Source organism: Theropithecus gelada, chromosome 1, assembly GCF_003255815.1.
Source record: "Theropithecus gelada isolate Dixy chromosome 1, Tgel_1.0, whole genome shotgun sequence".
Lineage (NCBI taxonomy): Eukaryota > Metazoa > Chordata > Mammalia > Primates > Cercopithecidae > Theropithecus > Theropithecus gelada.
Window position 1 is genome coordinate 218,167,117 of NC_037668.1, and position 22,194 is coordinate 218,189,310.

The following is a 22,194-nucleotide window of genomic DNA, read 5'->3' on the forward strand; positions in this document are numbered from 1 at the left end:
TTTTTAAACTTTTGTTCTGTCCTTTTTTCTTGGTAAACCAAACCAATGATATAACAACTATTTGAAATTTTACACTAATGTAGAGATTTTGCTGGTCCCCCAAATAAAAACACTATTTCCTTGCAAAACAATCCCCAATTGCAATGGTGGGTCACTCCCAGTTCATCAGATCCCATCAAGCCATGCATTCTCATTCCCCACACCTGGGCTAACTACTGCCATTAATGCAAACCCCAGCAAAAAGGGATAAACAGTTTAGCAAAAACCTACACACTCAGCTGGAGTCAGTTCTGTTACATCCGCGGGGTTGCTCTTTTCTTTTGTCCATGCTTAGGAACTTGGAATGTCCACACCTGGCTTGACAGAGCAGCACAGGGGCAGCTTGGACCCAACAGAGGCCTGAACTGGGCAGGTTTCCTGAGCCTAGCCCAGGAAACCAGGCAGAACAAAGGTGTCCCAGGGTTTCTCTGGAGCAGTAGCAGCAGCACCATGCCTGTCTCCCATCGCCTGGTCTCCTCACTGAGGGGAGGCCTGGAGAAATGGCAGAGTCAGCAGAGAAGAGGGTCCCCATCACAGCGCAGCGATGCCAGCTGGCGTCTTCCTGCTGAAGACCTCTGGACGGAGGACATGATCCCAATGTTTGGCAGTGATCCACAGAAAACCCTCTGTATGGAGGGGACCCAAATGGGAACCCAAGACTGCTGGTTTCAGCCTCGAGCACCCCTGTTGACAGACACCTGCTTGAGGTTTTCAGAGACCAAAGGAGTGCGGAGGAATGGGAGTGATGGGTGCTGCTGCTTCTCAAGCTCCATCTCAGCAGCCCTCTGTAGTTGGAGGACTGGAAGCAGCTGGAAGCTGCTGAAGCCTCTTTGTCTTGTTCTAGGGATGTGGCTGGTGGCATGTTGAAGAGTCCCCTGTGGGGCTTCCAGCCTCAGTCCTGGTCAGCAGAGTGTGCTACCAGCAGTCATAGGGTATTGGGGGGCTCCAGCTCCCAAGGAGGGAAGGGGGGCAGCTTTCCCTGCTGGCCTGAGTGGAGCAGCACCCAGCGCACAGACAGGGAGGGCACATCGGTGGGAGCTGGGACAGACACAGCCAGCCCTGAGGGGCTGCTGCTACTGGGCAGGGCCACATCTGAGGCCTCACCCCTACCTCGAGAAAGGGTAAACTGATTCGCATCTTTGCAGTCTGGGAGATGCCACCGCCAGGCATTGATGAACCAGTTACACGTCTGCAGTGCTGACAGGTTGGTCTGACCACAAAGGCTCGGCTTCCCCGGCCCCAGGGGGCAGGCATTACAGAGGTGCAAGTACAGCCATTGCCTGAGGATCTCCACTGACTCCTTGGATAGGTTTCCCCTGAGCTTCCTTTGGCCTGCCAGGGAGAGGAGGCCTTCGTCTTCACCTAGATCACTGTCCAATGTGGTGCCGAGGAGCCAGGCTGGACCTGGGGCAAGCCTTGCAGAGACAGTGGTGAGCCATCTCTACTGACTGCTTCTTGGATGTTCTCCTTGGTCAGGCCCCTTGGCCTGGTACCAGACTCAGCCCCTGAAAATCCAGATGAACAAGCAAGGCCCTATCCTTCACTTGGTGCCGTGACCCTGGGCAAGCGCCCTTCCCTCTCTGAGCCTGAATCCCCTCTTCACTTTTCCTAGCGGTTTTCGGGCCCATGCAGCCTCAGGCTGGGCGTGGGGCATCAAAGGCTGGAGGTGTGACTCACCTACCCAAAGGCTCCCCTACCTGCCACTGACAGATCTGCTGGTCACGTGGCCCAAGTGGCAGAGCAGCTTGCACAGCACCCTGGACCTGTTGTAGAGTCTTCTTTTGCCCTGGGCCCCCCTCAAAACTCACAGCTTTTCAGGTCACTCAGTAAATGGCCCAGTGTAACACACCCAAATGAATATGCTGCCTCCAAAAATCCAAAGAGGCCCAGCAGGCACTGTGCCTCTTTCTTGGTTGTGGGAGAAGTCAGATGAAACAACTTAATCTTCACCTTAGGAAGGATATCTCTTACCAAAACAAGTATATGAAAATATCTGGTATCAACTGAAATGTTTCCATTCCATTGTTGTAATTAACACCATGAATGGACTTCCTAAACTGATTACCCTACTGTGGGAAACAAATTGGATTCCTACTTTGTTGGATTCTCTTTCCTGATTTTAACAATTTGCCATCCCATTCTCTGCCCTGTGATTTTTAAAAAGCTTATTCAATGTTCTGCAGCAATGTGATTGTATGCTGGCTACACTGCTTTTAGAATGCTCTTTCTCATGAAACAAATACATAAATTTGTTTGAAATGACGTTCTAAGGAAGGAAGGAGAAAAAAGAAAGAAAGAGAAAGAAAAGAAAGAAAAAGGGAAAGAAAGAGAGGAAGGAAGGAAAGAAGGAAGGAAGGAAGGAAGAAAGAAGAAAGAAAGAAAGAGGAAGATATATTTCAACACCACACACCACTGGACCCCTAGAAATTTCACTGAGGTAAAGGTCCCTGATTTCAGTTGGATTTACTGCACACTCTTTGACATGGTAATGTCTTACCGTATGTCTACAGTTACTGCTACTTCTTGCTCACTATGTCCAATCAGCATAATGTCATTAAAGTAATGGACCAGTGTGATATCTTGTGGAAGGGAAGGGTGATCAAGATCCCCATGAACTAAATTATGACCTAGGGCTGGAGAAGTGATATGCCTCTGAGGCAGGACAGTGAAGGTGCACTGCTGGTCATGTCACTGAAAGCAAACTGCTTAGGGTGGGCCTTATGGAGAGGGATGGAGAAAAGGCATTTTCCAAGACAATAGTGGCATACCAGGTAGCAGGGGATGTGCTGATTTTCTCAAGCAATGACACATCTGGTACAGCAGCTGCAATTGGAGTCACCATCTGGTTAAGCTTATGATAATCCACTGTCATTCTCCAAGATCCATCTTCTTCTGCACAGGCCAAATAGTGTTGAATGGGGATGTGGTGGGAATCACCACCCTGTCACAGTTTCCTTAGGTAATGCAGGGTTTCCTCAGCGGAGGAAAGGCTGACGTCACTGTGAGCAGGAACGCCACTGTCACTGGGGTTGGGGAAGTCACTTCCACTGGGATGGGGGGACCGCTGGCAAAAAAGACTCATCAGATTTTAGGGGCTCAATGTCTCCAGCTTTATCTAGGCCTTCCCAAACATCCCCATTTCAATTGACAGGATTCCACTATTTCCTATTTAATGCCCCCGCTTTAAGAGCGGATGCTGTGGGGCTGGAAATTCAACATGCGCTGAAATTCATCAAGTCCCAGGATTTAATTCTCAGCAATTTCAGTGACCTTAGGAGCAATAACCAATGCTATTTTACTCCTTAGTTTTCAAAAAATGTTCAAAAATATAATATACAGAACCCTTGAGGTCGCTTCCTTTTTTTTTTTTTTTTTTTTTCTGAGATAGAGTCTCGCGCTGTCGCCCAGGCTGAAGTGCAGTGGCACAGTCTCGGCTCACTGCAAGCTCCGCCTCCTGCGTTCACGCCATTCTCCTGCCTCAGCCTCCCGGGTAGCTAGGACTACAGGCACACGCTGCCATGCCCAGATAATTTTTTGTATTTTAGTAGAGACGGGGTTTCACCGTGTTGCCCAGGCTGGTCTTGAACTCCTGAACTCAGGCAATCCGCCTGCCTCGGCCTCCCAAAGTGCTAGGATTACAGGCATGAGCCACCTTGCCCGGTCCCCTTGCTTCTTATAAGGAGTTGATTAGGGAGTATCCAAACATGAACTATTAGGGCTCTCTTTACTACTGGATACAGAGTCATCAGCCCCTTTAAATCCAATTAGAGTACACAGCAAATTTCAGAAGCCCCAGAAACAATTCAAAAAACTCATTCTTAGAATTTTCTTATTCTAGTACAATTCTTGGTACCAAAATCTGCATTCATTAGGGTTCTCCAAGGAAATAGAACCAATACAATGTGTGTGTGTGTATATACAGATAGATAGATAGATAGATAGATAGATAGACAGACAGACAGATAGATACAAAGAGACTTATGAGGGACTGGCTCACATGAACACCATGACTGGAAGGTCCCACAATCTACCATCTGCAAACTGGAGGCCCAGGACAGCTGGTGGTGTAGTTCTAGTCCAAGCCAAAAGGCCTTACAACCAGGGGAGCCAATGGTGTTAAGTCCCAGCCCAAGTTCAAAGGCCAGAGAAGATGAATGTCCCAGCTCAAGCAGAGAGCAAATTCACTATTCCTCTGCCTTTTTGTTCTATTAAATATGTGGACACTCAACAAATTGGATGATGCCCATCTACATTGGTGAAGGCAGTCTTTACAGTTCATTGATTCAAATGCTAATCTCTTCCAGAAACACCCTCATAGACACACCCAGAAACAAGGTTTTAACCCGAGGGACTGGGCATCCCTCATCCCAGTCAAGTTGACATATTACCATCACATACCTTTATCATTTGACATGAGATTTGTCAAAATAGTTATATCCGTAAAATGCAAAAGAGCAATCTTCCTAATTTCCCTTCGAAGTTCTTATTCGATCTGTTGGTTAAGAGTGTGTTGTTTAATTTGTGAATTTCTAGTTTTCTTTGTTATAGATTTCTAGCTCCATTCCATTGTAATCAGAGAAGATACTCTATATGATTTCAGTATTTTTAAACTTGTTTTGTAACCTATCCTCTGTCCTGGACAGTGTTCCATGTGCACTTGAGGAGACTGTGTATTCTGCTGTTGTTGGGGGAAGTGTACTATTTAATTTATAATGTTAATTAAGTCCTCTATTTCCTTATTCATGTTCTAAATGTTCTAATAATAATAAATTTTATTATTAAAATGGGGTACTGAAGTTTCTATTATTGTGGAACCATTTCTCCATTCAAATCTGTCAGTGTTTGCTTCATATATTTTGGTGGGGCTCTGTTGCTTGCTGAGTATGAATATGTTTATAATTGTTACATTTTGCTTGATGAATTGACCCTTTTATCAACAGATAATTCCCTTCTTTGTCTCTTGTAACAGTTTTAAATGTAAAGTCTATTTTGCATGATAACTTTTTCCATCCTTTCACTTGCAACCTATTTGTATCTTTGGATTAAAGTGAATTGCTTGTAGATAGCATACAGTTGAACTTTTTTTTTTTTTTTTTTTTTTTTTTGAGACGGAGTCTCGCTCTGCCGCCCAGGCTGGAGTGCAGTGGCGCGATCTTGGCTCACTGCAAGCTCTGCTTCCCAGGTTCACGCCATTCTCCTGCCTCAGCCTCCCAAGTAGCTGGGACTACAGGCACCCGCCACCACGCCTGGCTAATTTTTTTGTATTTTTAGTAGAGACGGGGTTTCACCATGTTAGCCAGGATGGTCTTGATCTCCTGACCTCCTGATCCGCCCACCTCGGCCTTCCAAAGTGCTGGGACTACAGGCGTGAGCCACCGTGCTCGGCCTGAACTATCTTTTATATCTAATTTCCTTCATTACTGCCTTCTTTTGTCCTGAGCTGATTTTTTTTTGTAGGGTTCTGTTTAATTTCCTTATCATTTCTTTTGTGTATATATTTTAGATATTTTCTTAATGGTTACCATGATGATTACAATTAACATCCTAAATTTGTAACAATATTATTTTAAGTGATACTAACTTCAATAACATACAAAAACTCTGCTCCTATACAGTTCTTTCCTGACCTTATTGTTGTCACAAATTACATTTCTATGCAGTGTACCCAATAGCATAAATTTGTAATTATTTTTTAAGCATTTTGCATTTGCCTATTATATCATGTAGAATAAAAAGTGGAGTTGCAAAACAGAAATACATTAATACTGGCTTTTACCTTTTTAACTTTACTGGAGATCTTTATTTCTTCACTCAGCTTGAAGTTACTGGCTAGTTTCCTCTCATTTCAAACTGGGAGACTCCCTGTAGCTCTTCCCCTGTAGCTTTTTTTTTTTTTGAGACAGTCTTGCTTTGTCACCCAGGCTGGAGTGCAGTGGGGTGATCTCAGCTCACTACAACCTCTACCTCCTGGTCAAGTGATTCTCCTGCCTCAACCACCCCAGTTGCTGGGATTACAAGCACCCACCACCACACCTGACTAATTTTTTTAGTATTTTTGGTACAGACGGAGTTTCACCATGTTGGCCACGCTGGTCTCAAACTCCTGGCTTCAAGTGATCCATATCCCTTGGCCTCCCAAACTGTTGGAATTACAGGTGGGAGCCACTGCGCCTGGACATGTAGCACTTCTTGATGGGAAAGGCCTATGGGTAATATTCTTCCTCCACTTTTGTTTATCTACTTATGTCTTAATTTCTCCTTCATATTTGAAGGATAATTTTGTCAAATATTCTTAGTTTTTTCTTTTAGTACACTAAGTAAATGTTATCCCATTTTTTTTTTCTGGCCTCTATGATTTTTGTAAGAAATCAGCTTTTAATCTTACTGAGGATCCCTTCTACATGATGAGTAACTTCTCTCTTGATGCTTTCAAGATGCTCCATCTTTGTCTTTTGATAGTTTCATTATGTGTCTCATTGTAGATCTCTTTTGTGTTTATTCTACTTCGAATGCAGTGAGCTTCTTGGATTTGTAGATTCATGCCTTTCATCAAATTTTGGAACTTTTTGATGAACTATTTCTTCAAATATTCTTCCTGCCTCTTTCTGGGACTCCCATAATGCATGTTGGTCCACTCGATGGTAGGCTCCCTTAGGCTTTGTTCACTTTTCTTCATTTTCCTTTCTGCTCCTCAGATTGAATAATTTCAGTTGTCCTGTCTTCAAGTTCACTGATTCTTACTTCTACCTGCTCAAATCTTCTGAATTCCTTTAGTAAATTTTTTCATTTTAGTCACTGTACTTTTCAACTCCAGAATTTCTATCTGGTTCCCTTTCATCATTTCTCTTCTTGGATATTCTTTTGTTCATACATCATTTTTCTGGTTTCCTTTAGTTCTTTGAGCATATTTGAGACAGTTGATTTAAAGTCCTTGTCTAGTAAGTCTGAGGTATCATCTTTCTGAGGGATGGCTTTAGTCTTTTTCTTTTATTTCCTGTGAGTAGATCATACTTTCCTGTTTCTTTGCAGTTTGTTGCTGTTATTGAAAATGGACATTTGAATATTATAATGTGGAAACTCTGTAAATCAGTTTTTCTTTTCCCTAGGGTTTGCTGTTGATTGTTGAAGGCTAAGATTGTATTACTGATTTTTCGAACCTTTTTTTGTTTTTGTTTTTGCAAAAACTGTACTCCTTATTGTATTAGTTACTGAAGTCTCTGTTCCTTTAGTTTGTGTTTGGCTACTGCTTTGACAAAGATTTTCTTAAATACTAGGATTACATACACACACACACATACAAAGCTCTGGGCTCAGGGATTCCAACTCTGCCTCAGGCTTCTCTTCTCACACTAAACCTAGAGATCAGCCAAAGGTGAGAGTTTAGGATCTTCTCAGGTCTTTTCTGGGCATGCGTCCTGCCCTGAGCACATATATGGCTTTCTATATTCCCTAATTTACACTTTTGAAAGACCTAATTTCTCAAATAAACTCTCCTCTGTTCTTCCTCCCGGGCTTTAGATTGTGTATTATATGCCTCAACTGTATATCATCTTTTGCTCCAAGCAGTTGTGGTTTTTTTTGTTCTCCCTATAATGTTTCCAAGCAATGCTCACCACTTTTCCATCCTAGGTGAATTCTGAGTTAGATAAAACACAGATGGGCACTATGTGTCAGCCCTTCAGGTAGCCACAGAGAGGTTAAAATAGAAAAACCACAATAATTTGCAAATAAGGTCTGCTCTGCTCCCTTTAGAACCAGAGACTAGGCACATTGGCAATGCAGGTTGCTTTCTTCAAGATTGCCATTGACCTGGAAACGGGATGGGCAAGGACAAGTTAAAAACACCACACAGCTTTCCTACCATTTTTAATTTGCCTTCTTCTTGATTTGTTGTTTGCCTGATTGATGTAAACCTGTGTTTTCCAGAGTTCTGACAAAGTTCATTCTGACAGTTCCTATTTGTTTTTTGCTGATTCTGTGGAGAAATGGGTATCTGGAGCTGAAACTCTGCCATTTTTCTCATGCCAGCCCCAAAATTTATATCAAATGCAAAAGACCCAGAATAGCAAAGTCAATCTTGAAAAGAACAAAGCTGGAGGGCTTGTACTCCTCAATTTCAAAACACGCTATAAAGCCACAGTATCAAAACAGTGTGGTGCTGGTATAAGAACAGAGGGGCAAAGGCATTTCAATGGGAAAAGAATAGCATTTTCAACTAATGGTGTGAGGACAAGTAAACATCTATAAACAAGGAGATAAACGAAGACTTTTACCTTGCATCACATGAAAATTAACTCAACATGGATCAAAGACGATTTTGTGAAATGGTCTTTCACATGTGAAAGTTTAAACTATACATTTTTTTAGAATACAACATCAAATAAAACTTTTAATGACCTTGGATTAGGCAGATTCCTTAAATGTGACACCAAAAACCACCTAGGTAAGGAAAAACTGATAAATTGGATTTGACTGAAATTTAAAACTTTTGCACTTCAAAAAACATCACCAAGACAACGAAATGGCAAGCCACAGACTAGAAAAAAAATTTGCAAATTAGATCTAATACAGAATCTGAATCTAGAATGTATAATGACTTCTTATATAATTAAAAAACAACCAATTTAAAAATGGGCAAAATATTTGAATAAACATCACCAAGGATATATAAATAGACATTAAAAAATGCTAAAACATCATTAGTCATATTAGGGAAACACAAATTAAAACAAGAAACCAACAGTTCATACCCACTAGAATGGTTATAATCAAAAGATACATAATAACAAGTATTGATGAGGATGTAAAGAAATGGAAATCCTTATACATTGTTGGTGGGAATGTAAAGTGATGCAGTCACTTTGGAAATTTCTTTTAAACGTTAAACATAAATGTATGATCTGACCCAGAGATTCCATTCCTAGATATCTACCCAAGAGAAACAAAAACCTATGTCCACACAAAGACTTAAATGCAAATGCTCACAGCAGTACTATCATAATATAAAAAAAAAACCCTGAAAATAACTCAAGTGTCTATGAACAGATGAAGAAAATGTGGTATATCCATATAATAGAATATTATTCAACATTAAAAAAGGAATGAAGCACATGGTATTGTTTCAAAAGATATTAAAAAATCCAGCTAGATACAAAAAGATTAAATATTGTGATTTCATTTATGTGAAATGTCCAAGAAAGGCAACTCTATTGAGACAAAAAGTAGACTTGTGAGGTTGGGTGTGGGAATGGGGGTGACTACAAATGGGCAGGATGAATCTTTACAGTGTGATGGAAATGTTCTAAAATTGCACAGTAATGACAGTTGCATAATTCTGTAAATTCACTATATCATTGAACTGTATACTTAAAACAGGCAAATGTTATAATATATAAATTATACTTCAATAAAGATGTTTAAATAAAAATCATATGCATGTATCACTTTGATAAAAAATAAAATGACAAAGCCAGAAAAAACGCCTAAAAAAGGTGAAAGAAGACTGATGGATGCTGTGTATAAAAGTCACCCAGATCTTTTCTTCTCAGGTAGATTCTAGAAAGATGGATGCTGTTCTACAAAAACATCTAGGCTAATGGTTGTTGGTGTTTCCAAGCAAAATTACTTTTCAACCTTAAGAGAAAAAAGCAGTGGGCAGCAAGTTAAAAAGCCAATAATATCTTCTTTCCCTAAATTCCGGAAGCATTTTCCAAACAGGCAATCTTTTAGCCTGTACAGTATGACTCTGGTATCTAATGATAGCATATTCTTTCATTTGTAATATCAGTATTTCTGTCAGTGTGGGTGTTCATATGGTTTCTAAAGACCAAGCCTATAACATGATGTCAAATGTCAACATCTCAATTATCCTTCCCCAAAAGTATACTGACCATGATTTACACTGTGGATTCCTAAAACTATTAAACACTGAATGTACTCAGTTCTCAGGCACATTTCAAATAGCAATTTATTCTCAATAACTGCTATAACTCATTTCTTTTTTTTTTTTTGAGATGGAGTCTCGCTCTGTCCCCCAGGCTGGAGTGTAGTGGCGCGATCTCGGCTCACTGCAAGCTCTGCCTCCTGGGTTCACGCCATTCTCCTGCCTTAGCCTCCCAAGTAGCTGGGACTACAGGTGCCCACCACCACGCCCGGCTAATTTTTTGTATTTTTAGTAGAGACAGGGTTTCACCATGTTAGCCAGGATGGTCTTGATCTCCTGATCTCGTGATCCGCCTGCTTCGGCCTCCCAAAGTGCTGGGGATTACAGGCGTGAGCCACCATGCGCAGCCTATAACTCATTTCTTAAAAATAATTTAAAAACTATATGCTCTTAAAAATATAAACGGTACAAAAATGTATAAGGAAAACTTCAAAGTTCTCTCCTAGTGACCAATGTTAACCATTTGATATACACCCTTGCATATTTTGTCCTTGGTTTAGACCAACAAATATAGTTTTATATCTTATTCCCTCCTCTCTTCTATTTCATAGAATACCATCTTATGCTATTAACGGACCTTCACATTGTTTTCAATTACTTATGAAATAGGGCTGCCTTTTTCTTTTTTTAAATGTATTTTTTTTTTTCCGAGATAGTCTCACTCTGTCACCCAAGCTGGGGTACAGTGGCATGATCTCAGCTCACTGCAACCTCCGCCCCCGGGTTCAAGTGATTCTCTTGCCTCAGCGTCCCAAGTAGCTGGGATTACAGGTGCCTGCCACCACACCTAGCTAATTTTTGTATTTTTAGTAGAGATGGTGTTTCGCCATGTTGGCCAGGCTGGTATCGAACTCCTGACCTCGTCTCGGCCTCCCAAAGCGCTGGGATTATGGGCGTGAGTAACTGAGCCCGGCCTTCTTTTTTCTTTTTGTAGTGTGATTGCTGGTGGGTCAAAGGATTTGCAAATACAAATTTTAACAGATATTGCCAAATTGCTTCCCCTATAAATGGAACTAATTCACACTGTAACCAGCAGTTTATGAAATTATCTATTTCTCCACATTCTTAGTAGCACTGATCTTTTCATATTTACCAATTCGAGATGAGAAGTGGTTTCTCAATGTTAAGTTATAGTTTTTAATCTATAGGGAAAGGTGGAGGTGGATACTTTCCATGTTTTGGGCCATTGATACTTCTTTTTCTGTGGACTGCTTGATATATATTAATTTTTTTGTCCATTTTTCTATTACTTGTCACTTTATTCGCTCTTTGGACATTAGGGATATGCATTGAAATATTTTTTCCCAAGTTTGTTTTCTAAGGCTTTTAAAAAAAACTTTGTTCATAATACTATATATATACACACACACACACGCACATATATATATACACACACACACACACACACACACACAGTTCAATCTGAACATTTTTTCCTTAGGTTCCTGAGTTTGCTGTTTTTATGAAGGTGGCTTTCCCTAAGATTAGATAAGCCTGTGTTAAGTTCCCAAATATGCTTGCATCTATTTCTGGAATGTCTATTCCATTTCTCTTGTGTATTTGTTCTTTCTCATAGCAATGCTATATATTTTTTATATATTTTTATTACAGTAGCTTTGTAATGTTCTAACATCTGGCAGGAAAAAGACTCCTCTCTCAACATGTTACTTTCAAAAATGCCTCAGATATTCTTGCATCCCTATTCAACTATATTCATTAATTAGTATATTAAAAATAAGTATTAAATAGGCCCTCTTCCCATTTCAGTGTCTTGTTCTGCCATACAGTTTCCATCTACTGAGTTTTCAAATTTAGAGTATATAGTTTCAGCAATTTTCCTGTGCTCGCATTAGGGCCTTCTTAAGCATAATACAGTAGTCTCCCCGTATCTGTGGTTTCATTTTCATTGGTTTTAGTTACTGTAGGCCAAACCTGCCCCCAAAATATTACATTGAAAATTCCAGAAATAATTTATGAGTTTCAAATTGCAAGCAGCGCTCAGTACGATAATGAGACATCAGGCCATCCTTCTCTGTCCTACCCAGAATGTCAATCATCCCTTTGTCCTGTGTCTCCAAACTGTCTGCAGTACCTGCCTGTTAGTCACTTAGTAGCTGTCTCGGTTATCAGATCGAGTGGTTAATCAGATCGACTGCCTGGTATCTCAGTGCCTGTGTTCAAGGAACCCTTATTTTACTTAATAGTGGCCCCAAAGCACAAGAGTAGTGATGCTGGCAATTCAGGTATGCCAAAGGGAAGCTGAAAAGTACTCATTTCAAGTGAAAAAGTGAAAGTTCTGTTGAAGGAAATAAAAACAAATCATATGCTGATGTTGCTAAGATTTACAGTAAGAACAAATCTGTGAAATTTTGAAGGAGGAAGAAGAAATTCATGCTAGTTTTGCTGTCACACCTCAAACTGCAAAAGCTATGGCCACGGTGCATGATAAGTGCTAAGATGGAAAAGGCATTCCATTTATGGGTGGAAGATATGAACAGAAAACATCTTGTGATTAACGGCAATGTGTCACTCCAAAAAGCACTGAGCCCATGCAAAGACTTCAGCAAGGAATCCCTTGAAATGAGTGACACCAAGCCATTATGGACTCAGGAACACAGAAGGCCAACAGTAGCCCATTGCTGTATCACAACGCCCACATCACTTCACTGCGTCTTATCACGGAGGCATTGTAGCATCTCCCATGATCACAAGAAGGGTAAATACAGTACAATAGAAGATATTTTGAGAGAGAGAGCACATTCACATAATTTTTATTACAGTACATTGTCATAATTGTTCTATTTTATTATTAGTTATTAATCTTATGCTATGCCTCATTTATAAATTACACTTTATCACAGGTATGTAATTGGAAAAAATAGTACATATATGATTTGGTACTACTACCCACAGTTTTAGGAATCCACTGCGGGTCTTTGAACGTATCTCTCATGGATAAGGGGGGAACTACTGTATGTCTTGTATTATATTATAGTCTTCTTCTTTCATGTCAAACATGGTTTTGGCCAGATGTGGTGGCTCATGCCTATAATCTCACACTTTCGGAGGCCGAGGCGGGCAGATTACTTGAGGTGAGGAGTTCGAGACCAGCTCAGCCAACACGGTGAAACCCCGTCTCTACTAAAAATCAAAAATTAGCCACGCGTGGTGGCATGTGCCTGCTATCCCAACTACTCAAGAGTCTGAGGCAGAAGAATCGATTGAACCCGGGAGGTGGAGGTTGCAGTGAGCTGAGATCGCGCCACTGCACTGCAGCCTGGGTGACAGAGCGAGACTCTGCCTCAGCACACACACACACACACACACACACACAGACACACACAGACACACACACACACACACACACCCCCCATGATTTTACTCCTTGAATTTACTGCCAAGCTAATCAATCTCATCAGCCCCTCACTCATTTTGTTTAGTTGCTCCAACTTTCCAAATTCTTCCCAGCCTCTGGGCCTTTGTACAGTACATGTCCCGCTGTCTGCTCTGTACTCATCTGCTTGGTCTGTTAAGACATTATTTCCATTAATGGCTTCTCCAACCCCTGCTAAATTAAGACTAGATTCTCATCCATCAGACCTTGTACTTTTCCACTGCAGCATGTAGCTACTGTTCATAAATCTCTATTTGGTTGCCATGCTGTCCCCCACTATAGTAAGTTTCAGGAAGACTGTGCTCCTGTCACCACTGCATACCCAATACCTAGGTAGAGTCTAACACCTATACTTGAAAAGGAGAATGGGTTCTTTGGATCTGTTTCTGAACCATTACTAAAAATACATTTTAATAGTGCAATACTTGTAACCAAGATAAGAATGCAGACTTTAAAAGCCCATTCATTTTCTATTAAACAGAAATTATATATTCATTATAAATTACTTTTACATATAAGTCATTATTGATCAATAATTGGCTTGTAGGATAATCTGTACTGTTCTTTATACTTACTGAGTCTAATGATACTGCTCCTATTTTAGAACTTTTCTTGAACTAAGTATTACACTACAGAGATAAAGCTCGTCCCTATATACTAGTATTATTAACCTCTCTTAGTAGAACAAAAACACAATACGCAAAGCATACTAGAAATATTTGGTTCTTTTAATCAGCTATTGATGGTATAATAAAATAAATGTAAGTGGCACCTAATTTAACATGTAAAATAGTTCATTAAAAGATAATCTACAAAACAATGTTATGCCTAATTGTCAAAATAACACCTTTTTTTTTTTTTTTTCAAGAAAGGAGAAATAAAGGCATAATCAAAATTATGGCTAACAGCTTGGGTTCATTTTGACACTTACAGATGATTTTGTAGGCATATCGGCAGGCACAATGTTGAAAACCAATCCACTAGATTTAAAACTAATGGTAAGATAAAAAAGAAAAGATATACATTTCAGAGGTAATGTTTGAAATTAAAGAAAAATATCCACCATATATTACAACAGATCTTTTAATGACTATTTTTAACATAAACATTGTTGTTTTGGGAAACATCTTTTCTCTTTGAACATTTCACTCAATGTTCAATGTATTAAATCACTGACAGAGAGAAATCAGTTCTGTGCTCTGTACAAATTAAAGGACCCATGAATATATAACCCCTCCCAACCCGCCAAAGCTCAGGTTTGCAATGGTCTCAGCAGAAAATAAACAGCCCAAAATTTAAACAGAATTCATAGCATTACAAAAGTTTACAGAACCCCTATGTTTCCATCATTTGTTTCTAACAACAAAGATTACAATAACAGAATTGAATGATCAGAATGTAAAAATATTTGTGCAAAACTGCATTAATTGTTCTTACCATCTAATGGGGTAAAACTTAAGAACACGCAATGACAATAATGAAGAAAAACTACATTAAAAGTAATTCTACTTTAGATATCAAACAACACGGATGATACTATTACTAAACATTGAAAAAAAAAAAACGTGGCACCATGAGAGCAGCAGGAGCAACAAATGATTTGGCAATTCCAGCTAAGGAAAGCTGACACTGGAATATGCCAAAGTTAATCTCCACAATAGGCATCCATCTGAAAAGACTGGAAACAACTGTAGGGCTTCAAACTTACTTCAATGTCTTTATTCTTGAATTTGCAGGTCATAAATGAAATATTTAAGAAAGTCTTTTCCTCTCCCTCTCAAGGAGTGTTTCTTGTGCTACTGGCAATCATTAAAAGAGCTGAATCATCGACTCTCTGGATTTACCAACACCAATCCATTTCACTAGGAGAAAACAAAGAGAAAAGGAACTGCATCAATTCATTTCTAACGTTCACTCTTTGGGATTAAAAAACCGGTGTCCCCCACTTTTCTCAGTATCACCATAACTTTTCCCTAAGTGCCCTTTTGATGTTCTCTATTCTGTTAGCAGACTGTGCCTATTTCTAAACAGGATGTACAAACAAGACCCGGCACAGGATAGTATGCCTTACTGTTCCCTTTTTAACTGTGCAATATTTTCAATTTCCTCATTTCTAATGACTTAGGATAGTAAAATATTGACCAAAACCAGCAGAGACCTACAGAAAGTCTGATCGAGTTCCTGATAACTGGCCAAGATAAGCATCTTAAACATCTAGATGAGAATATGATTTTAATTTGCACAGCCTCAGAAACTGCCCGCTACGTGAGTCTATGGAAATCGAATCATCTGCACCACATGGTTTTAGATTATTTGCAGAATTACCAGCTTCCTTAAGGTACTGTTAGGATCAACCTTTGTGGTATTTTACAGATTTCTGTTACATTCATTGCTGTTTATATTTCAAGAAAATGCTGACTAAGAGCAGTAAGCAAATATGCTTACTAAATTTGACATCAAGCTAGGAGGGAGGAATCATGCTGGAAACGAACCACAAATACAAATGAACCACAAGGCAAAATCAGAGTAAGTGCATAATAGATTTTATATGGAGGACACATCCCACACACTTCACTTTTTCTTATCCTTCAAATACCCATCAATGCCAACAAAAGGATATAAGGAAAAAGCCATCTGTTAAAAGAATGACTTCACATAACTAGATACAGCCATAACGCTGTTATGCCTAACTCCCTCGCCATCTTACATGTGTTCTTTAATAAACAGTCTTAACTATTTTTAAGAATTCTTTTCTTACATTTTTTAGTGAGATTTCCCATTTTCTATACCTATTACTTCCCAATGTATTTTCAGGAAACTCTAAATCTCAAGGGTAGTTTAACCCAAACCATAACCGTTTTTAATCCCCCAAAAACACAAACCATTTTTGGTGGTGGTAGAGATACACGAGGATTTGTTATTAAGAGGAAGAAAGGAATGAGACAATGTCACAGGATTTAAAAAAAAAGACTAAGGATTAAAGACAGGGTCAGAAAGGGTGAGAAGTAATCTATTATTTCTATAAAGATGAACACTATATTTACTTTAAGGAATAAAATTATGACTTTAGATCTTCCTGGGCATTTATGCAAAACATGTGCACTCTGTAAAGTAACAACAATCTTTCCTTTATTCTATTTCAAAGGCAGACAGGTAGTTAAAAGAAAAGACAGTCGGCCGGGCATGATGGCTCATGCCTGTAATCCCAGCACTTTGGGAGGCTGAGGTGGGCAGATCAACGAGGTCAGGAGAGACCAGCCTGGCCAATATGGTGAAACCCTGTCTCTTACTAAAAATACAAAAATTAGCTGGGCATGGTGGCGCATGCCTATAATCCCAGCTGCTTGGGAGGCTGAGGTAAGAGAATAGCTTGAACCCGGGAGGCGGAGGTTGCAGTGAGCCGAGATCCCGCCACTGCACTCCAGCCTGGGACAGAGCAAGACTCCGTCTCAAAAACAAAAAACAAAAAACAAAAGTAGAGACAGTCATTCACAAAGTGTTTTTTATGTTTACCTGGAATTTGAAGCTCATCTTCAATAAATCGAACATAGTTTTGTGCATTAACAGGTAGTTCTTTAAATGCCCTTGCATTTGATATGTCTGTGTTCCATCCTGGGAGAGTCTTATATTGAACTTCAACTTTATTTAAGACTTCTTGGTTTGCTAAAAGTTAAAGAGGACATTTGTTCATGGTACACACTGCTTACTGTCAAACAACTTTTTGATATATTGCAGGTTCAGAATCTCTTTTCAAAATCTTTGGAGCCAGATACGTTCTGGGATTTAGAATTCTTCAGGTAGTATAAAGGTAAAACAGTGCAAATACCATCTGGGGTAGTATTCTATAATCAAACATATTTCTGCAGCAACACATATGATTATTCGCTATAAGAGGATAAAGATTATGTAATACTAACATTAGTTCAAGTCTGGTTTTGCTGCCAAATGAATCTGGGTGCTAAACTTAAAACTTTCCAATTTTAAAGCTTATTGAATTTCCATTCTATTGATAGGGATTGTAGATCTGCATAATGACAGCAACCTCACAGAAAGAAGGCCTGCATACCTGCTGTCTTCTGAGAAATCTATGGTTCTGCTTGAAATTTTCTTCATCATTCCACCTATTTTCTCTGTATCCCCTAATGGAAACTGAAAATGTACTAAAGAAGAGTTTCTTTGACTTGAGTCAATAGAGTGGATGCTCTGGTACTCTGCCCAGATTTCTCTGAAGACTCAGAGCTGTGGGAGCTTTGCCTGCTGACCACTCACAGTTCAGAGCCTCTGCAGGACTAGCCCTCCACCAAAGGGAGTTGCTGCCCCACAGCAGCCCATATCCATTGACTTGTCAATGTGGGAACAGAAACAACCTGGGCACTTAACTTTAATTTGGGACAACTGTCAAGGGCTATGTTAGCTCCAGAGCTCCCTATGGGATCAGCGAAGGCTTGTTTACAACTATATTGCAGTGCAATTTCTCCCTCTGCATAATCCTGCTTCTCCCACTCCCTCACAGATGTTGTTGCTCAGTGCACTTATGAGCAAACACGCCTATGTGCAAATCTCTACATTGGAGTCTGTTTCCTAGGGAACTCAATCTAAGATAGCTGGCACCAGGAACGGTCAGAGGAAGATAGCTCTAAAACGAGAACTACGAGGCAGGATCATTGGCTAGCTGGCTGGCTGGCAATGAGGACTATCACTGGGGTAAATAGAGTATGGATAGCCTCTATCTGAGGCATTGAGATTTGAGCACAGTGGAACAAGAGAACTGGATGGCTCCTGATGAATGCTATTCACGAACTGGAGAAAGATAATGCAACCTCTCTGGCAGAACTTAGACGAAATTCCATCTCCTATAGCAGAGAGCAAAACAAGACGAGGATTAAGATAAGAATTCAATCATATAGACTGCAAAGCTCCAGAAAAACCTGAATTCTGCAATCCAGCAAGTTTGCTATGGCAAAGTCAGAGCTTTGTTTGGGAAAAAGTGGGGCCCTGAGACTGAATGGGACATCTGAATTGACGTACCTGAAAATCCTGAATCCCTAGATTTTCCAAACTCTCTGGGTCTGCAAAATGTCCCACTACTTCCTATTAAAGGTTGTGGCATCCTGTTGCTTGAAGATGATGAAGAGGCCTCTGTCTTGCAAGGCAGCATGTACCTATCTCACATCTACCTTCACCTTCCCCCTTCTGGTAAGCAAATAACTAGGCTCAGGTCCCAATGTAACCTGGCTAAGGAAGTACTGGGCCTACTAAGGAAGGAAAGATACTATATTCTAAAAGATCTGCAGGAACAAGCCAACATTTGCCAGTAGGCACTAAGAGAGTGTATATGGAACTGGATCCTGAGGGATGCTGGGTCAAGGGGGGCAGCAGGTGGTAGAACAAAGTTGAGTAAGAGTATATTGGTAAGAGAATATCCTCTCATGATGCATGACACAGAGATGATGAAAACATCCTGCTAGGAATGCTCTTGGAAGCTTAGAAAAAGTAATGAACCATACTAAGTAGGTATGCCGGAAGTGCTGTGGTAGGAGGAATTAAGAGAATCAGTGGGGCTTCCATTTCTAGTCATCATAGAATACACAGTTCCCAACCAGTTCTCAAAATGACAACTCCGGCCGGGCGCGGTGGCTCAAGCCTGTAATCCCAGCACTTTGGGAGGCCGAGGCGGGTGGATCACGAGGTCAGGAGATCGAGACCATCCTGGCTAACATGGTGAAACCCCGTCTCTACTAAAAATACAAAAAACTAGCCGGGCGTGGTGGTGGGCGACTGTAGTCCCAGCTACTCGGAGGCTGAGGCAGGAGAATGGCGTGAACCTGGGAGGCGGAGCTTGCAGTGAGCCGAGATCGCGCCACTGCACTCCAGCCTGGGTGACACAGCGCGAGACTCCGTCTCAAAAAAAAAAAAAAAAAAAAAAAAAAAATGACAACTCCTTCTAGGCAGTGGACAACAGGCAGGCACCAAGCCATGGCTCCTGGGAGAGAAAACTCACAAGCAAGCCCAGAAGCCACCCAACTTTCTGCCTAGGAACAATTTCCTGACCACAGTTCAGAACACTGGTGTAAACAGAGGATGGCAGCTCCACTGACCTGGGGAGGTAGACAGCTGACTTCAGGAAAGCTGAAGCAGCCAGAATCAGCAGGGCCAGGCATCAGAGAGGAGCTGCAGAGAGAAGGGCCCCCGAGAAGTCCATGTGAGAGTCCCATGGCCACAGGAGGACGCCACAGGCAAGAGCAGGACCAGCAGAGGCTTCCCAGACCTCAGCTGCTACACAATGGGGGGACTTCGACCAGACTCTAGAAGCCAGGCAGTGCTTCTGAAAATGGAGGGACAGGGAGCACTGGTGCCCCAGCACTGCTGGATTGAAGAGACCTCATTATTATACCTTAACTCTCCTGGTATCCAGCAGAGCCACCAGAAAGGCTGCTCTTTAAGAATAAAAGCCACGCCCTTGAGTGAAACCTATGACAAACCCCCCATAATGAAGCCAAAACCCAAGATCTATAGAAGAGACAAAATTTGGAGACTGACTTATACCAGCTTAAAGTTTGAAAAACATCTTGGGTTTTCCATGTAACTACACAACAAAGCATAAAACCAAACTATATAAGTTCAAGATGATCAGTGAATAATTCAATTGTCCCCTAAAACAAGAATCAACACTATTCAGAGGAAGATAACAGAATCTGAGTCTCTTTAATATACCATCCACAATGTCTAATAGTCAACCAATAGTCATTAGGCATAGAAACAGTGATCCACAACCAAGGAAAAGAATAGTCAAGAGAAACTTGACTTAAGATGGTCTAAATGTTAGACTAACAGAAAAAAGGTAGCTAATATAAATTAAGAAAATTTCATTGTTACTGAGTGAACAGATAGGGAATCTCAGTAGAGAAATAGAAAGTAGAGAAGAGAACTAAATGGAAATTCTAGAAATAAAAATTCACCAGTGGGTTTAAAAGCATATTGGAGATGCTGATCAGAATCATTTACCTCTTCTAGTGACTCCATTCCCTGCCTGCTGGCTTTGGCACATGAAATCCAACATGATAGGGGGAGCCTTAGCTTTAAGCTTAATAGGACTCTTGCTTCTACTTTCCCGCTGTGATAGCCAGGGTAGGGGCTAATTTACACCACTCACCTTCCTCTTGTAAGCTTCCCTAGGAAAGACAACAACCAGAATCCTACAGGAGCTATTCCCAGAGGCTTGTCAACTTATTTTACCCTCTTTAAGCACTCTCTGCTACTGGTGGGGAGCACTGCATGTTGCTGATTCATAGCTCCGTCCCTCTCCAGGAACTGCTCTTGGCCAAAGGGAGCTACCTCACTTGAGGAACAGCTCTTATTTAGTGGCTAGTTGTGCAGAGGCACAAAGTTCTGGCTACTTGCCTCAATTTAGTACAACTCTTAACGGGCCACCCTAGCTCTGTGGCTCCCAATGGGATGGGCTGCACTGCATTTCAACTAGTCCCTCTGCTTCTTTCACAAACGCTACTGCTGAAAGCATTCTCTACTGCACTTCTTGGATACAAATCTCATCTCAAGAGTGGTTCAATGGGATCTTGACCAAGAACAGCTTTAAAATTAAACACATGAAATTGACCAGTTTTATCTGTTTTGTTAGTTTTTAATATTTTAATTAAAAGAATTTGCTGTAATGTTCTCTATGGTAGACCTTGCCACATGTCATTATACTTGGTTAGACTATTCTCTTTGGTGTTTGAAGTTATAACTCTTGAAATAGCTTTGTAAATAGAATTAAGAACCAGGATATAACATATATTGGAACAGCCAGTTTTCCAAGTGAATATTATCCTACAATTGGCAGTAGATACTTTTTTATAAGATATCTAGACTCCCTCTATACTTACATACATGTAAGAAAAGGAAAGATAATATGCATTTAATTTCTAAGAACTCAGAGCTATCCTTAATTCCTAAGAAACAGTGGTCATAAGGTAGTCACAAAACTTACCGGCTCATCAAGTTTTATTAAGCTAGTCAATATTCCTTCATTTGGCATATTCCTAACCCTTATCAAATGACTACTATAGAATAAAGGGCAGAGAAAGTCATTCATGGGGCCTGAAGGATAAGGAGGGCTAATGTATTGAGAATCAGCTTAACAAGACAAGGGCTCTTCTTACCCCTCTTCTTACCCACTCCAAAGAGTGGTATACTTTCCCAAGGAAGGGAGAAACACCTCCATGGAAACTACTTTCAAAGGAGGGCAAATGAGACTCAAGAGCAGTATGGCTGGGCTCAGAGGTCCATGTTTTTTCTTTTGAGTTTGAGCACATGCTTGTTGTGACCCAACACCTAAATAAGTAATTAGCTATGAACCAAATAACTAATAATAAGTGAGCTAATTTGCACAAATCATAAAGGGCATATCAAGCCTGTTGCTATCTATCTATCACAAGTTATATGGAAGAGCTTTATGAAATTGCTATAATACATTCACCTTATAGTATCCTTTAGATATTGCCTACGAGAAAATACCTGGGATATGAGGTATGATTTCACCATCTAACTTGTAAGCAACTCCAACTTTGATTTCCGTAAACATGTCCAAAATATCCAACTTGGTAAGTGCCAACCTAATTTTGGAAGAAAAGGCAATGTTAAAAGAGCAAACTCTTAAAGGCTCTACTATCTAATTTGATTAATGCAGGAGTAAAGAAAAATTCATGCAAAGCTGAAAGTTCTAAAGCAATTCTGAAAACTGGTTAGGATTAGATTTTAAAGCGTGCCACACAGAAGACACTAGAGGACAACGTACACTGAGTTCTTTTGCTAGTAATTG

At 40.5% G+C, this 22,194-nt stretch overlaps 1 protein-coding gene and 1 pseudogene across 2 annotated transcripts in view; both read right to left on the reverse strand.

The window, feature by feature from the left end:
- Nucleotides 1-707: 707 nt before the first annotated feature.
- LOC112635279 lies at nucleotides 708-4,453 on the reverse strand (annotated as a pseudogene).
- Nucleotides 4,454-14,083: 9,630 nt separating this feature from the next.
- The window catches only part of ADSS (adenylosuccinate synthase), a 44,047-nt gene continuing 35,936 nt past the window's right edge, over nucleotides 14,084-22,194 (reverse strand). For both annotated transcript variants that reach the window (XM_025388339.1, XM_025388328.1), the window contains exons 11-13: nucleotides 21,891-21,988; nucleotides 16,890-17,039; nucleotides 14,084-15,238 (exon numbers count right to left, since the gene is read on the reverse strand). In XM_025388339.1, coding sequence (XP_025244124.1) covers nucleotides 15,186-15,238; nucleotides 16,890-17,039; nucleotides 21,891-21,988 — 301 coding nt within the window. In that variant the 3' untranslated portion in view covers nucleotides 14,084-15,185. The remainder of the gene's footprint in view (nucleotides 15,239-16,889; nucleotides 17,040-21,890; nucleotides 21,989-22,194) is intronic.